Raw genomic sequence first — 17,867 nt, forward strand, 5'->3', positions numbered from 1 at the left:
ATACAGGCAGTCCCCGGGTTACGTACAAGATAGGGACTGTAGGTTTGTTCTTAAGTTGAATTTGTATGTAAGTCGGAACTGGTACATGTTTTGGGGGCTGGAGTTAGGTGGAAAAGACCCTGATTCTCATACAACTTCCTTATTCTAAGAAAAACACATACTGTTTTGATATGAAGGTTTTTTTCGTTGATATTTTAATTAAAAATTGATCATAAGTTTCAGTGTTTCATGCTATATCCAAATCTTCCTTTTTGGGTACCTGAAAGATCCCAGTTGTTCATTTAATAGTCAGAATCTTTGTTTTTTATAACTAAAAAAAGTGTATTCAATGCATATTACTGTTCCAAATAGAATTTGTTACAGATGGTTCAGTGAAATGGGTATTAAGTGTAATCAATAGTCATTGGCGAGCACAGTGAAATATTGATACAATCAAAGCTGTTGTTGTATTCTGCTGAGCAGAAAATGGAAATCCCTTCTTGTGACGTGTGTGTGTGAATTTATCCACAGGATTAATTTTAAAGAAAAATTCTGTGTTGGGAACAGGAGTTTAGCCACAGGTGGGTCCTCATTGTCCACTCACCCACTTTGCAACCAGACCCATCCCCTCGGGGCTTACCCTGCTCCGCTCCAGCCAGGTTGTGGGGTTGGGGCTTATCCCCTCTTCCCCTCTGCCCTGCTCTTCCCCATTCTTGCCCACCCACACCACTGGGTAATTTTTCAGCTTCACCTCTGCCAGGCTGGAAGGGACTTGTTAATTTCACGTGACGCTAACAAGATACTTGCAGCTCTAGTGCTGAAGAGGGAAAGAGCTGTTGCTCCCAAGGTGGGGACTGTAACACAATGGGTCTCACTGCCTGCTGCTCCCGCTGTTCCCTAGGAAATTAATTTTTCCGCTCTGGGGTGCCCCCTTTTGGCTGGTGTCTTGTTCTTCCTAGCAGACTCGTGTCCTCCGCGGCGAGAAAAGCCGCTCCGCGTCTCCCTGTTCTGCTGGGGTGTGGGGAGGGGGGCGCTAGCTCCGCGTCTCCCTGGTCTGCTGGGGGGAAGTGCCCCCCGCGACGCCGGAGGCGGCGACAGTGGTGGAGGCACCCCGCACTAGCTGCGCCCCCCGTTTGTAACTAGGGATCTGACGTAAGTCGGATTGATGTAACCCGGGGACTGCCTGTATACATTAGATGGTATATCTTTGCATGGAAATTTTGTTCACCTCTGATGACCCTGTCTCAAGATGTAACAGAAAGAGAAGAGGGTTACAGACTGGTACTGAAAGAGGTTCACAGAGCTATGAAGAGAAATGGGGAAAAACTTCGGTCTTAAACTTGAGACGGCAGACAAACAAGAGGGCATGATTCAGTGACACAAAGTTATGGATGGAGTAGAGAAGATAAATCATTTCCACACAATAGCAAGGAGGCGTTCCATAGAATGAAAGGCAAGAAAATTAATGGATGTCCAATGCATTCTTTTTTGAGGTAGTCTTTGCAAAATGTGTTGGTTGCTGCTGGGTTTGGGGAACCTTTCAGAAGAGCCATGTTTGTTTGCTCCCTGGGCACCCCTCTTGTAAACTGGCTCAGGATGTTCACCAATACAAGAGGTTTGGCGTTTGCCAGTTGCCTGAATTCCTCCTTTTCTGCACCAATGTGTGGGTAAATAAGGTGTGTGGCAGTGCGGGCATGAGGGGGTCTTTGTTTCATGCTAGCTAGTGGGTTTTGATAGTGCTGTAGGCAGTTTCTTCACCACTGTATGGACTGAATTCCTTCATTAGCTGGCTCTGTTCTTCGGTGTTGTGTCTGATACAGACCATAAGACACACAAATATTTAATTGTTGTGTCCTCAGTCTTCCCAGGGCCCTTGTCTAATGTGCAATGGGAGCAGTTGTTCCTGGTGGTGTACTGTGTGGTGGGTTTTATGCCTCTTGCATCAATGAACAGGTATATTCAGCTCTGTGCATTCTTGATGATCAGTGCACTTCATTGCAACCAGGGAAATGCCGCGTTAACAGTCTCCCTTGCCTGAGACATGACACTTAATCAGTGTGTCTCCCTATTTAAATGTCTCTTCTAGAGCAGAATGTGATGTGTGGGAAGGGGAAGACCTGCAGCAGTACTAGTTCCAAACCTCCCGCGCTCTCCCCCCACTACTCTCATTAGCATCCATCTTCTCCCCTTCCCATCCCGGCACTAGTATTCCTTACCGTGGCATGCGCGATCTCTGAGCCTGCATTTCCCACCTCCCGTTCTCAAACACCCTCATCAGCCATGGTTTCTTGCCATGACTACATCATGGCCACAAATTACTGAGGTGAGAAATTGTCAAAGATCACGGGATTAGGGTCATGACACTAAACTGAGGCTGGCTTGGAAGTCCTGAGATGCCTTTGTCTAAATCGGGGTGGGCAATAATTTTTGTCGGGGAGCCACTCCAAGATTTTGGAAAGTGGTGAGGGCCACGCTCTGCCATGCTCTTAATGGAAGAGGTGCGGGGTCTGGGATGGAGTTTGGGTGCAGAAGGGAGCGTAGGGTAAGAGAGTGGAGTGCGGGAGGGAGAGTGGGGTCTGGGAGGGAGTTTGGGTAAAGGAGACAGTTGTGACCTAGAGGAGGGAACTGGGGTGTGGGAGTTGTAACCTACGGTAGAAAGGGGTTGTGATCTGGGGCAGGGGGATGGGATGCCAGATATGGGAGGGGGCACTGGTGCAGGAGGGGGGGGCAGAGGATTGGATATGGTGAGTAGAGGGGTGGGGGGCAGAGCATTGGGGAAAAGAGGGGCTAGGATGCCAGAGGCAGGCTCTGGCCAGGAGACTTACCAGCCAGCAGCCCTGCCTGCCTGCAGAGCTCAATGCTTGCAGAGCTTAAAACGCTTCTCTGCCTGCCTGGCTGTCCTATGCCTGCACAGGCTGCACGGCCACATGCTTGTGTGAATAGCTGCGCTGGAGGGGACGGGGGCATGGTTATTCAAACAGGAAGCTCCCATTGGCCAGCTTCTTTCCAGAAGCCGGCCAATGGGCTTGTGCTCGGGGTGGGAGTTAAGCCTGGAGCCTCTCCCTTGCGCGTTCCCCCTTACCCCCCGGGCTCACAGGTTTTAAAGAGAACTGTTTTCTGAGTGGCATGCAAGGCTGCAGGAGCAAGCAGAGGAGCCTGCCTGGGACTCCCCAGTGTGTCCACAGGCCGGATCTGGTGGCTTGACGGGCCAAATTTGGCCCACGGGCCATATTTTGCCCAGGCCTGGTTATTTTCAGTATTGCAACACACTTTCATTGCAGTGAAGTCATGAGTTCTAGTTATCGGAAGGGGATTATCAGAGTTTCAAACTTCTGTGTTTGACAGTGTCATTATCAGTCTCACTGGTTAGACCTCATAAATAGGGAACATTACACACTTACAAGCCTTCATCGCAGCTTTCAAACCAAATGTTCCCTTCTGTCTTGCCTGTGCAGCTAGGCAGCATTTGAACACTTTACCGTTTATTACACTGGCCACGCTATTGGCAGGTGGCGATATTGCTACACTTGTAGCTCACAAAGCAGGCTGTTAACATATTAAGGTTGCAAAGTCAAGTACTCAAAGTCAGGAAGTCTTCAGTGGTTACACATTTATAGGGGGGGGGAGGGAGGAGGAGGCAGGAGCCAATGTGCTCTCACCTGTTCTCCCCCCCCATAGCAGCGGGTGAGGCGGAGGCTTCGTGTAACCGGGCATGTTAACCAGTGAGCCCAGGCTCATCAGGCACCTGTAAACAGTTACACTTTGACACTGTAGTGTGCAAGGAGATGGTGTCAGAGATTTCTGTTGGTAGCAGAGGAGTGGGGGTTCCTGGGATCTGGGTTTCCATTCCAGGTTCTTTGTGGGGGAGGGAAATCTGCTCTGGAGGTCATAAACTCTTCTGTCCGTGTTCCAGTTTTGTCTCCTCCCAGCTTCTTGTTCCAGTCTCCTTGCCTAGCCAGACCGTTTCCCCTTTGGAGCCCCTAAACTTCCATCCTCCTTGTCCAGCCAGTCTACTCCACAACCCCCCTTCTGAGCACAGGAAAGAGAGCCCCCCTGTGTTCAGCTCCTGAAGCTGAAAGCAGCAGTTGCAGGGGAAGATATGCTTGGCTGCTGGAGCATTGGGCAAGAGTATGCAGACTGTGGACAGAATCTTTGGTGAATTGAGCTGGGCTTTGCTTACAAGTCTGTATTGAGCATTCCAACATCATAACCATACTGCATCAGTCCAAAGGCCCATCTAACTCAGCATCCTGTCTTGCTACAGTGTCTAATGCTAGGTGCCCCAGAGAAAAGGAGCAGAATTGGTAATCAAGTGATCTCTTCCCTGGTGCCCATCCTCAGCATCTGACAGAGGCTAGGGACACCGTTCTTACCCATCCTGGCTAATAGCCATTGATGGATCTAAGCTCCACGAATTTATCTAGCTCTTTTTTCAACCCTGTTATAGTCTTGGCCTTTACAACATCCTTTGTCAAGGAGTCCCACAGGTTGACTGTGTATTGTGTGAAGAAATATTTTCTTTTGTTTTAATCCTGCTACCTGTTAATTTTATTTGGTGACTAGGAATGTTAATGTGTAGCCAAGTACATGGTTAATTTATTAGTTTGGCCTCATCCATTAACTCTCTGTTACATGCACACCCCTTCTCCTGCCTCTGTATCAGAGATGGTAGGGGAGGCAGGAGCCGACGTTCATGATGTGGGTGTACCATGATTTATGTAGGGGCAATGAGATATTTTCTGTCTTCTTCTCTGTCTCTTGCTTAATGAGCCCCAATATTCTGTTTGTTTGTTTTTTTGACTGCCGCTGCACATTGAGTGGGTGTTTCAAAGAAATAGCCACAATGATTCCAGGATCTCTGTCTTGAGTTGTAATCACTAATTTAGTCCCCATCATTTTATATGCGTGCTTGGGATGTTTTTCAATATGCATTACTTTACATTTATCAACATTACAATTCGTCTGCCTTTTTGTTCCCCAGTTGCCTACTTTTGAGAGATCCTTTTGAAGCTCTTCACAGTCTGGTTTGGACTTAACTATCTTGAGCAATTTTGTATCATCTGCAAATTTTGCCACCTCACTGTTTACCCCAGAGCTACTCTACACATGACCTGTTTGTTTGCGGCCCATGGTGTGGTTTGGTTTATGTAGGGCTCAAACTAGGGGAGAGGATGTTTATTCTGTGCTGATGGCATTTTTTGAAGGACCAGGAAAATGCATTGATTTTGAAGAAGCTTACTTTGGTACTCCCTTCGTGGTTGGAAAAGAGAAGGGGCTAATTTATTTGCTGAAGAAAAATCCAGTTTCCAGATTTCTTTTCATACCATTGCATTCTGCACCAAGAACAGTTGTGCAGCAAACAAGAGAGGATTTCTAAAGAGCATAATGGATAGTGTCACAAAAATCATCAGCGTCATTGTTGCAAATGCCTTGAAACTGGCATGATTTTCCGCAAATGCTTTTAACGGAAAAGTTTTCCGTTAAAAGCATTTGCGGAAAAAAAGTCTAGATTGGCAGGACGCTTTTCCGCAAAAGCACTTTCGGCAGAAAAGCATCCGTGCCAATCTAGACGCGCTTTTGCGCAAAAAAGCCCCGATCGCCATTTTCGTTATCGGGGCTTTTTTGCGCAAAACAAATCTGAGTTGTCTACACTGGCCCTTTTGCGCAAAAGGACTTTTGCCCGAATGGGAGCAGCACAGTATTTCCGCAAGAAGCACTGATTTCTTACATGAGATTGTCAGTGTTTTTGCGGAAATTCAAGCAGCCAGTGTAGACAGCTGGCAAGTTTTTCCACAAAAGCAGCTGCTTTTGCAGAAAAACTTGCCAGTCTAGACACAGCCAGACCGTTTGGAGCTTTAGCTGAGTATGAAACAGTCTGGTGACTTGGCAATGCTTGCAGAAGTTAGATGGCTGAGTCAAGGCAAAGTGTTAGATCAGTTTGTGGATTTACTGCCTGCTGTCTGAATATTTTTGGAGGCAGAGGATCACCAGCATTTACTGTCGTATCTAGGCATGACCTACTCATGTTGCTGTTCCTGGCCCACAGTGCCCTCTGGTGGACCAAAGGAAGAACTGCAGCAACACTTGAAGCCTTTTTCTATGTGAAAATTTAGAAATCCGGAGAGCTCATTAAATATGTGCACACATATTAGTGCAGAATTCACCCAGGAGGAGAGGAGTTGCATGTTTCCACAAGCTCACCATGTGCTTCAGCTAACTTTTTGTCCTGATACTACTGATAGCTTCAGTTCAAACTCTTATGAAATACAGGATACATTTTTATGGCTGACCTAGAACAACGCTTCCTCAGCTCTCATCCACTTACGCCTCTTCTCTACCTACGCTACATCGATGACATCTTCATCATCTGGACCCATGGGAAGGAGACTCTGGAAGAATTTCACCATGATTTCAACAGCTTCCACCCCACCATCAACCTCAGCATGGACCAGTCTACACGGGAGGTCCATTTCCTGGACACCACGGTGCAAATAAGTGACGGTCACATCAATACCATCCTATATCGAAAGCCTACCGACCGCTATGCTTACCTGCATGCCTCCAGCTTCCATCCCAGACACACCACACGATCCATTGTTTACAGCCAAGCACTGAGGTACAACTGCAAATGCTCCAACCTCTGACAGAGACCTACACCTACAAGATCTTCAACAAGCATTCTGTAAACTGCGATACCCACACGAGGAAGTGAGGAGACAGATTGACAGAGCCAGACGTGTACCCAGAAGCCTTCTGCTATGGGACAAGCCCAAGAAAGAAACCAACAGAACACCACTGGCCATCACCTACAGTCCCCAGCTAAAACCTCTCCAACGCATCATTAGTGATCTACAATCCATCCTGAACAATGATCCCTCGCTTTCACAGGCCTTGGGAGGTAGGCCGGTCCTTGCCCACAGACAGCCCGCCAACCTGAAGCATATTCTCACCAGCAACTACACACCGCACCATAATAACTCGAACTCAGGAACCAATCCTTGCAACAAACCTCGGTGCCAACTCTGCCCACATATATACACCAGCAACACCATCACAGGACCTAACCAGATCAGCCATACTGTCACTGGTACATTCTCCTGCACATCTACTAACGTAATATATGCCATCATGTGCCAACAATGCCCCACTGCTATATACATCGGTCAAACAGGACAGTCCCTACGTAAAAGAATCAATGGACACAAATCTGATATTAGGAATGGCAACATACAAAAACCTGTAGGGGAACACTCCAGTCTTCCTGGACACACAATTGCAGATCTAAAGGTAGCCATCCTGCAGCAAAAAAACTTCAGGACCAGACTTCAAAGAGAAACTGCTGAGCTACAGTTCATCTGCAAGTTTGACACAATCAACTCTGGATTAAACAAAGACTGTAAATGGCTCACTAACTACAAAAGCAGCTTCTGCTCTCTTGGAATTCACACCTCCAGGTCAGCTGCTAGAAGTGGGCCTCATCCTCCCTGATTGGATCCCCCTCGTCATCTCCAGCCTGAGTCTGGCCTGCATATTTATACCTGCCTCTGGAAATTTCCACTACATGCATCTGACGAAGTGGGTCTTTGCCCACGAAAGCTTGTGCTCCTACACTTCAGTTAGTCTATAAGGTGCCACAGGACTCCTCGCTGCTTTTGCAGATTCAGACTAACACGGCTCCCCCTCTGATACAGGGTACATTTGTGTGTCTCCCTAATTCTGGAGGCTTGTTTTTGTGTATTAAATAGATGAGTAGTTCTGTTTTCCAGTTCTGTGAGTTTGTGCAGGAAAAGTTACCAGAATAACAATAATAGTATAATTATACTACTGTAACTATACTGAGAGCTTCCTGTGAGGACACTCTTGTTCCGGAATAACCATGCCAGCTAGGGGAATTGCACCTGTATAGTTATGAGAGTGCATTTCCTCACGCACACAAGCCCATGTTTTCTTCAATTTTTTTAAAAAAGCAAACATTCCTTAATTTTGCAAATGTAGCATTTTAATTTGATAGAGAGGCAAAAGTCAAGGCTCTTATTAATCGCAGAGCAGCTTCAATTTTCTCTCATTGTGCATATGTAGTATCTTTGATAGTTAACTTAATTTGTGCTTTAATATAAAAAGTGCATCATTGGCAAAATCCTCTCTTGAACAGTCCCTACTTTCTTGACCACTTTTTATTTAAAATGTGCATGAGCCTTGTTAAGCTGAGCACACAGTTCAGCATTGACAGTGATTTGGCATATTTGTTTATTGGGAGTTAATTTGATGGTGCGATTTGTGGTAGTTAAGGTAAACCCAACTCTGAGCACGAAATAACTCTTGTGTGACCTTCTCTTGCAGGTTTTTAAGCCATACCAGGCATCCCAGCATGACATGTGTCGCTTCCACTCGGAGGAGTATATTGATTTCCTGCAGAGGGTGAGTCCCAACAACATGCAAGGATTCACCAAGAGCCTCAATGCCTTCAATGTGGGTGATGACTGGTGAGTGTCTAGTGTCTGGCAGGCGACTAGGAAGCACAGGGGGATTGGTTAACTGCTGTAGTGTGTGCGCAGCCTCGTGGGGCCATTCCAGTGCGCTATTAATTCCACATTTTTAACTAAAGCCTTGCGGTCTAATGGAGCCGTCAAGATGTTGCAAATCGCTTGTTGTGTAACTGTTCTTGCTGTAAATCTTCCCCTCTTTTTTTTTTTTTTTAATCTTTCTGAGCTTCAGTTCCTAGGTCTGAAGTTAGACTGTAAGCGCTCTCAGGTAGGGACTGTAACTCTGATTTTGTGAGGCTCCCAGCTCTTGAGAACTCAGGCAGAGATTTTCAACGGTGGCTAATAATTTTGGTTGCCTCAGCTTTTTGGTTGCCAAATGTCACACAACTTAAAGGTCCAGAGTTTCAGAAAGTGCAGATAAACTCTGAAAATCAAACTGTGCACCCCAAACCACTAGTTAATTTTGAAAAACTTGATCTCAAGCAATAAATAGGGTAACAGAACAGCCTTGATATGCTGATCCGTGGGAATACAGGATGAGAAGTGATGCGATTTAGCTGTGGGGGGCAAAGGCTACTACCCCTTTCTTCCCAGAGGCTCCTTTTCTCCAAACTGAACAAGCCTTAGGTACTCAGTCTGCTGGGAGTTTCAGCTATTTGCAGGACTCGGAAGGTGCTGTAGCACAGGTCAGGCTGCCACCTGCTTTAGAGTGAGCTTGCTGTCCGTTGATGGCCATGTAACAAGCCTCCCATGCCTGCACTCCTGCGGCACTGGAATTTGCTTTCTCCCTCCACCAATCCTTTCATTGGGCTAATTTGACTGTACTTCTATTTTTGTGAAAAGTGTGGTCAGGTAAAGCTCTTGGGCCTGCTAACAAGCAGAGCCCAGAGAGCTGCTGGTCTGAGGTGTGTGTATCGGACATGTACATGCTAGTGTGTGCATGCTGCGGGCCACTGCGCTCCTGTGCTACAGCGCCTTGCTGACTAGAGCAGGACTGACCAATGGACGTGGGACGCAGAGCAAGAGCTTTGTGCATCCCTGGGTACAGTGTGCTGCTCGCAGCCGGGGAACACCTGGGGAACAGCTTCAAACTAACAGACTACAGCCCACAGGCAGATGGTGTGTGAGGAGACACGCTGGGCAGCCATGCTCCGGGTGTCATTGCTGGGTTGTGAAATCCTACCCTCCCCCTTGCACAGGACGCTTTGGGTGTCTCTCCAGGACCTGGTCCCATCTGTCATCAGCACGGCGGAGGGAAGGATTTAGTCTGCGTGTTGCCCACTCTCCAGATCTGGAGAGTAAGGAACAGGGTGGATTGTTCCGGACTGGGCATGCTCAAAGGGGGTGTTTAATACGGTAGCTGTGGAGCTTAGCTTTGTACTGCAGAGCTTGCAGCAAAGCCTCCCTGGGAGCATGGCTGCCATCCCCTTCACAGGAGCTGAGCTGGCAGCTCTTCCCTGCTGGGTTCCCGGGGGGCCGTGGCTGCACTGTCGCAGCAAAGCTGCCTCCCCGGGAGCCAGCTGAGTTTAACCGAAACCACTAACCGATGAGCATCAGCTTCAGGGTTAAATGGTCAGTCAGTTAAACTCTCACGTCCTTATTCTAGCTAACTTGACAGTTTCTTATGGTAGTTGGTGAATTCACCAAGTGTTCCGTAGCGTTCGCGAAGGGTGGCGGAGTGCTGCCTGTTGGCCTGTGGCTTGTCGTGAGCAGGGTCCGCATGGCCCCGAGTGAACATTTCTCTAGCAGTGCCTGCATTTTGATCTTCTCTGTCCAGGGGTCAGAGTCTTGTTCTGGTTTCAGTCCTGGAGGTGTGTGTCTGAAGCGAGGCGGTTCTACTGTTTGAGTGTTATGTTCTCTTTGCAGTCCAGTGTTCCCAGGCCTCTTTGAATTTTGCTCTCGCTATACTGGGGCCTCACTGCAGGGTGCAACGCAGCTGAACAACAAGGTAACTTTGAGCTGATAGTCTTGTCCTCTTTGAACATAGCCGTGTGGGCTGGCTGCTGTGGGGATGGAGTCCCTGGGATAACGCACACCACAGACACTTCCGACTTGGTGTCAGCGATTCATTTGTGGGGGAACCTCTTGGATTCCCTTGCCCCCACCCCGGCTGATCTAGTACAGTGTAAGTAGCTTGACTGGATGACTGACAGTGGGGCATCCGAAAGGACTGGGTGGATGGGGAGAAAGGCATGAAAACAACGTGAGCCACAACATGGGACAGGGCTGATGTCCATGCTGACGTGCAGGGTTGGGCTTGGGGTTGTTGCTGCCTTGCTCTTACCTTAGAGCTAATCTGATCTTTTTTCCCATAGATCTGTGACATTGCCATAAACTGGGCCGGAGGCCTGCATCATGCCAAGAAGTTTGAGGTGATGACACAAGTCTGAGTATTGGGAGTCTCCCTGCGAGGGGGGCTCGTTGCTGCTCTTCTGACTCTCGATTTGTTTTCTTTGCACTGCAGGCCTCGGGGTTTTGTTACGTCAATGACATAGTCATCGGCATTCTGGAGCTGCTCAAGTAAGGACTGGTGTGAGTGCGGCTGTGCTACTGGTCTGCCTTGGCAGTGGTGCTGAGCGAGATGTCCTGTGTGGTGTGGCTGTACATGGCCACGGCTGCCTTTCTCATACCACACATGGGTTCCCTGGGCTGATTGATGGCTCTTCCCTTCATTTCACATGTGCCTCACGTGTCTGCTCTTCTGGTGCAGCCGCGGTCGGCGGGAAGCTTTGCTTCTCTGCAGAGAGCCTGCCGTGGCAGGACCCCAGAGTACGTCCCCGCCTCCCGTGTGCGTTGCAAACCCTGTGATTGCTCCTTGAAAGGGAAATCGTGAGCTACACGCGACTCTTTCTGGTTCTGTGTTTAACTCTCTTGGTTCAGGGAAGGGGCGCAAGCATCGCTGGAGGCAGCGTAGGGGTTACCTCTGCTTTGGCCAAGAGTGCAAACGGCTAAGCAATGGGGTGCAGGGTCACTGAAAGGCAGGTGTGTGTTTTCTGGATGATTCAAGGTCTGCCTGCTCCAAGTGGTGCTGTGCTCCTAGTCACCTCATTCAGATAGGGGTTGGCACCCTCTCAACGTTAGTTATCACACTTACAGTGGGACTGGGACATCTGCTTTCATACTTGGAGTGGCCTCTCCTTAGCTGACCTTGTTGCCCAGTGAAGTTTCATCTCTGCTGCATTCCTCTGAAGGTCTGCTTGGCAGGAGACACTTCTCAAGCCTTTGTCTGCCCAGCATTCGGGTCTCCATTCTCAGTAACTTTGGCTTTGGCCTTGATTCAGCTTTCCTTGTTCCACATTCCTGTCTCTGCAAGCCTGCCCTGGGCGCCATGTCCTTCTGCCCACCCTGGGTGGGCTCCACTGGGTGATTGCGCTTCCTCCTCTGATGACCCTAAGTCCCGGCTTTCTAGACTCCAGCACTGGGGACCAATGGTACCTGCGCTGTGACACATACAGGGAAGAACAACTGCTTCCACCCTCCAGTTACTACACCGGCTCCCCCTTCGTTTGGGGCATTGGAAACTGGCTCTAGATTTTCAAGATGAAGTTGTTCAGGGCAAAGATTCTAAACGGCTGGCGACCAAGCCAGTGTGTTCGTGGCCTTGCGCTCCTCAGCCTCACGTCGCTTGTTCAATAGGGGCCTCCTCCCTGACCCTTTGAGTACTCGAGCCGCAGCCAGTGCAAGAACCTTCTCTGTGGCCTTGGCCATCTGAATGAGCCCTCTGCCTCTTTCACGTGCTTTCGTGCCTGCCTCTAGTCTGCTCTGACAGCCTGTCCTTCCTTCTCCATACCTCTGGATTCTCTCGCCGTGTGTCAGACGCGTATTTTCGGGCACTCCTTGTTTGGAAGATGCTCTGCACTGAGCTATTCGCCAGGCTCCGTACGAGGGACCAGAGGCTTGCTGAGCTGGCTGACCTCTGGCACGTGGCAGGCTTGTTTTGGGGGGCCATAGCAAAGTGGCTGCCGTAGCTGGGATGGCACCAGTGGTGTGAAGCACTTTTGTCTCCTGTTTCTGGCAGGTATCACCCACGTGTTCTCTACATTGACATTGACATTCATCACGGAGATGGGGTTCAGGAAGCCTTTTACTTGACAGACCGTGTCATGACTGTATCTTTTCACAAATATGGGAACTACTTCTTTCCTGGCACAGGTACTGAACCTCCGCTGCCCTCGTAAAGTGCAGATTTCAGGGCCCAGTTGCTGCAGTTACGTGGTGGCATGTGGCTCTGGGGTCAGAGAGAGAAGATGGAAGGCAGGTGTTCTGGGGTGGCCGTGGGAAGGACTATGGTCTGGTGGTAGTTTGCAGGGAAGAGGAAAAGATCTCCGTGTCATGATGGTTTCCTCTTGTCTGCACTGCCCACACCTGCGGTGTTTCAGAGCTGATCCTTGTGTCCTGTGACTTTGCCTCCTTGCCTCTGCCAGGTGACATGTACGAGGTCGGGGCAGAGAGCGGCCGCTATTACTGCCTAAATGTGCCTTTGCGGGATGGCATTGATGACCAAAGTAAGCAGAATGCTCCCCCGTCTCCCCGATGTTCCTGTTTGCCTTCTTGAGCCACGATGACTGTCTGCTTTTCTCTTCCCCAGGTTATAAACACCTCTTCCAGCCAGTCATTAACCAGGTGGTGGATTACTACCAGCCCACATGCATAGTGCTGCAGGTAGGAGGCCGGGTCTGTGTGCATGTGTTGCAGGAGAAACGCCTCTCCAGTATGTGCATCTGGAGGAATGGGGGTGGGGTGCTGCTTGGGGCTGTGGTAGGGGGTACCGATGACTTGCTCAGAGGTGCACCAGGAGAGTAATGCTGCTTTCTCTTCCCTAGTGTGGTGCTGACTCTCTGGGTTGTGACCGTCTGGGTTGCTTTAACCTCAGTATAAGAGGACATGGGTAAGTTCATCAGGGGTGTGGCTGGCGCATTTCAAGGACCGTCACTGCAGTCGGTGAAAGAATGGGTCTTTGAGAGCAAGGCTGGAGCGCAGCAGGCGCAATCTAGTTCCCTGCGGGCCCAGCAGGCAGAGCAAATAAGGTACAAGATTCTACGGAAACAGGTTCCCAGACTAGATTTGGGACCTCACAACACTTCTCCTAGCAGTGCTTTGCCAGGACGCATGACTGCAGAGCTCGATATCTCTCAAGCCAGGCGACCCGCTCCCCTCAGGGTGTGGGTTTCACTGTTGAGAGCCCTGAACGCACTGTCTCAAAGTTAGGTGTGTTTATAGGCTGAGCATGGTGCTGCATTGATTGGCTGCTGAGTCACAAGTTCCCCTTTGTTTGGGTTTTCAGGGAGTGTGTGGAGTATGTAAAGAGCTTCAACATCCCCTTGCTGGTGCTGGGAGGAGGTGGCTATACCGTTCGTAACGTGGCACGCTGCTGGTGAGTGCTTCACATGCTTGCTGGAGAACGTCCTATTTGTCGGAGATGGTGTGAGGACTATCGGTGCTTTTGCTCCTGAGGGCCTTTACCCAGCTGGAACTGGCGTGGCGTATCAGGCAGACTGTGTCACGGGGGGAGTGTCTCTCTGCTGGGCTGAGTAGAATATTCTGTGTTTCTAGGACCTATGAAACATCGCTGCTTGTGGATGAAGCAATTAGTGAGGAACTGCCATACAGTGGTGAGTCAGCGTCTTGTTAAATAGGTGTTGTCACCTATTTCAAATGGGTAAGCAGGATAACCAGGGTAAGTATAGGCCTGTCCAGCGAGATATGGGACTATTTTAATAGAGAATTAAAGGAAAGTATGAATGAATGCCAGTCCACAGAAGTTTATGGTAGGGATGTAATAAAGTGGTCGACTACACACATTTAAATGCAGAGCTGTGGTGGGGCACCTACACCCGCTGCAGCTCTGCATTTAAAATGTAGTAGGAGCTGGGCGGGCAGGCCCCCTGGCTCTTACTGCATTTAAACTGCAGAGCTGCAAGGGGGTAGCTCCCAAACCTAGCTCATGCTTTAACTTCCCTTTTCAGCTGATCTTGTAGTTGATAACAATTCTATTGACTACACGATTAGCAAATTATCCGCTTCTTAACATCCCTAGTTTAGGGAAGAGCCATAACTAACAAAGTGACAGTTTCTTTTTTTAATGAGTTTACAAGTTTGAGAAGAGTAAATAGTGACGTGATTGACATCTGTAAGGCATTTGTCTTAGAAACGCACAGCGTTTTAATTAGAACAGTGGTACTCAGGCTTCTGGTTCTGGAGCCCAGTTAGTAATCAGTGTTATCCAAAAGAGTCACAATATGTGAATTCATTCTTTTATGTATTAGAATGTTCTATAATCCTATTTAGACACTATGATGGAAAATATTTAGTGTGTGAGAGAATTTCTCACATCTAAATGACTGATGACATGTTTTAGCAAGTACAGCTGATGAACAGGAAAAGCATCCTGACTGGTTAATAATTAAATCGGTACTTTAATATTATGTGCTGCATGAAGCTGCATTAAAGAGACACTTGCAGCTCGTGAGCCTCCTTCTGTGTATCATTGGATTAGAAAGCTATGAAATCAGCCTAGGATACGTTAAGTGGAATAAAAGCTGGCCAACAGTCTCTAAATGTAATTATGAATAGGAATCCTCGTTGAATGAATGTTTCCAGTTGGTCTTGCAGGAATCTGGCTTTTTCCCTCTGCTATTTAATATTTTTATCAATGGCTTGGAAGCAAATCAAAATCATCAGTGACAAGGTTTGCAGATGATGCACACAGATTGGGGGAGTGATAAATAATGAGAAGGACGAGGTCACTACCAGAGCACTGGATTGTGTGGAAAGCTGGATGCTAGTAGGCAGTACACATTTGCATGTGACTAAAAGGGTACATCTAGGAACAAAGAATGTTGGCCGTGCTTTCAGGATGGGGGGCCCTCTGGAAAAGATTTGGGGTGGGGTTGGATTATCAACTGAACACAAGCTCCCAGTGTGATGCTGTGGCCAAAGAACGATTGTGATTCTTGGATGCCTAAACAGGATCATCTTGAGTAAGTGTAGAGAAATGACTTCACCTCTGTGTTTGGCACTGGTAGAACGGCTGCTGGCACATGGCATCCAGTTCTAGTGTTCACAGTTCAAGAAAAGGAGGCTGATAAATAGGAGCGTATTCAGAGAAGAGCCACAGGAATGACTAAAAGGATTAGAAACCCTGCTTCATATTGATAGATTTAAAGAGCTCAGTCTCTCTTAACAGGAGGAAAGTTAAAGAATGACCGTGTATAAATCCCTGCATGGTGCATTCAGATATTTGAAAATGGGCTTTTCAGCCTAGCAGGGAAAGCTAGAACACGATCCAGCGGCTGGAAGTTGAAATGAGATTCATATCGGAAATGTTCTGAATTTGTAGCAGTGGCAGTAATTGACTATTAGAAGAATGTGCCAGGTTTGTGGTTGATTTTCCTTCTCTGGCAGTTTTGATTTTGAAGATTAAATGGCTTTCTAAAAGATCTGCTTTAGACCCTATATTAGGAAAGTCTTTGTATTGTACAGCTGCTCAGGCTAGTTGATCACAGTGATTCCTGTTGGCTTTAGAATGAATGAATCTGAGTTTCCTCACTCTCTGTCTGTAAGTTTAGCTAATGTGCCTCGCTGTTCTAATGCTTCAGGAACTGTAGCTGGATTCCACATTCCATGTTAATGGATGTTAGCCAGAGTGGGGCTGAAGCAGTCGAATCTTCTGATCCTAGCCCGTGTGTCCTAGACCTTCTTTTTTGCTTCTTACAGTACACATCCCCCATTGTGGCTGGCCTCCCTGGAGAGAGAGACCTGCATTACAATATCACGTGTTCTAAATTCCTTCCACAATGAACGGTGTTCCTGTTTCTTTCTCTTTTCTCCTGGCAGCGTACCCCTCCTGATGGAGTTGGCTCTTACTGTGCTCTTGATGGTATGGTGACCACTAGCATGATATAGGGTCAAGCTGTTCCCATCTCCGCAGAATAGAGTTTCAGAAAACCTAGTCCCAAATTCCCCTTCGCTCTGTTCATTAACTCTTTCCTGGCTCCTTTGCAGAATATTTTGAGTACTTTGCTCCGGACTTCACCCTCCACCCAGATGTCAGTACAAGGATTGAGAACCAGAATTCCAGACAGGTGAGTGGCTCTGGCCTGGTCTTGGACCTGCTACTCGACATCGCCCAACATAGCAATGAGATGCAGTCTGAGAAGAAAAGGTCTGTGCTTGCTGCTAGACCAGGTGGAGTCCAGCAGCTCACCCAGAGAAGACTTGCCAGGGCAGGGCAAAAAGAGGTTTCCCTGCTTGTCCCAGTGCTGGACAATATGCTTTCTTCTGGGAAGCCTCATGGCTTCTTTGAAATGAAGGAGCTTTCTAAAGATCCTTTTGAGAATCTTGACGGCCCTCCTACAACTTCCTTTCCACTTCTGAAGTCCCCGCCCTGTCTCTTGGGCTTGGTCTGCACTAGCAACATATGGCGGTATAGCTGTCATTCAGCAGTGGAGTTATACTGACCTAACTGCCAGCGTAGACTAGCACTGACATAGCTACTGCCTCCTGGGGGGTGGATAACCAACACCGTGTTCTCAGCCTACCCAAACTGTTCCCCTTTCAAAAGTCTGATTTGTCTTGCATGCCCCAGATTTCACTTCGCTTAAGCTGCTTGCTTAATACAGGACTCTCAATCAGACAAATGCACAAGTGTCGCAGCACGCTCTTACTGACAAATTGCTGACTTTCCCATTTTTACCATATGCTGTATATTTGCGAGAGTTTGTCTGTTCGATCAAGAATTCCTCCTAAGTGGTAAGAGTTGGGATCGCCAAGTTCAGTAGACAGCTTCCTCTTAGAACAGCTTAAAGCGCCATAAGGGTTTGGTTGTGCCAGGAAAATGGAATGTGGTGGGAATTGCTTCTCATAAAACCAAATAGAAGAGACAGAATCACCAAAGCAAATTCAGTCCTCAGACTTGACGTAACTGAGCAAATGCTGAAAGAGGCTGATCCGAGATGAGCCAGAAAAATAGGATGAACCTGGAATAGGATTGCTTCTCGTTAAACCTTACAGAAAAGAGATAAAATGGAGAAATGCGGAGTAGTGCCCTGTTTTGGCACAGCTAAATCAGTGCTTAAGGCTTGAAAACAAGAAGAAAATGTTACTGAAAACCAAATTGACTCTAGCCTTTTTTTGTTAAAACGTGGTGAATTATAAGAATTTATAGGGACAAATCAAAAACCCACTTGATGGAATTCCCATTTAAAAAAAAAAATACTAAAAAAAAACCCCCAGAAAAACTAGCAATTTTAGGAACTTCAAAAAAATTAACGTAATAAAAATCACTCTATTTTTGAAAACTACAGTTATTAAATAAAGCAGGTACATTTTCCTTTTATTTTCCTAAAGAAAAAGCACCTTAATTGCGTTGCAGTCCTGAACAATGCCAGGGAATCTGCTAGTATT

General features: G+C 47.7%; 1 protein-coding gene across 1 annotated transcript in view; it reads left to right on the top strand.

Moving 5' to 3' along the window:
* The window catches only part of HDAC3 (histone deacetylase 3), a 30,624-nt gene that overhangs the window by 10,089 nt on the left and 2,668 nt on the right, over positions 1–17,867 (top strand). Inside the window, exons 3-13 of the mRNA XM_075900018.1 lie at positions 8,320–8,462; positions 10,329–10,410; positions 10,778–10,834; positions 10,927–10,982; positions 12,481–12,614; positions 12,887–12,967; positions 13,051–13,124; positions 13,286–13,350; positions 13,747–13,836; positions 14,016–14,074; positions 16,467–16,546. Of these exons, the coding sequence (XP_075756133.1) occupies positions 8,320–8,462; positions 10,329–10,410; positions 10,778–10,834; positions 10,927–10,982; positions 12,481–12,614; positions 12,887–12,967; positions 13,051–13,124; positions 13,286–13,350; positions 13,747–13,836; positions 14,016–14,074; positions 16,467–16,546 (921 nt within the window). The remainder of the gene's footprint in view (positions 1–8,319; positions 8,463–10,328; positions 10,411–10,777; positions 10,835–10,926; positions 10,983–12,480; positions 12,615–12,886; positions 12,968–13,050; positions 13,125–13,285; positions 13,351–13,746; positions 13,837–14,015; positions 14,075–16,466; positions 16,547–17,867) is intronic.

The sequence above is a fragment of the Pelodiscus sinensis genome, chromosome 17 (genome assembly GCF_049634645.1).
Source record: "Pelodiscus sinensis isolate JC-2024 chromosome 17, ASM4963464v1, whole genome shotgun sequence".
NCBI classification, from domain to species: Eukaryota; Metazoa; Chordata; order Testudines; family Trionychidae; genus Pelodiscus; species Pelodiscus sinensis.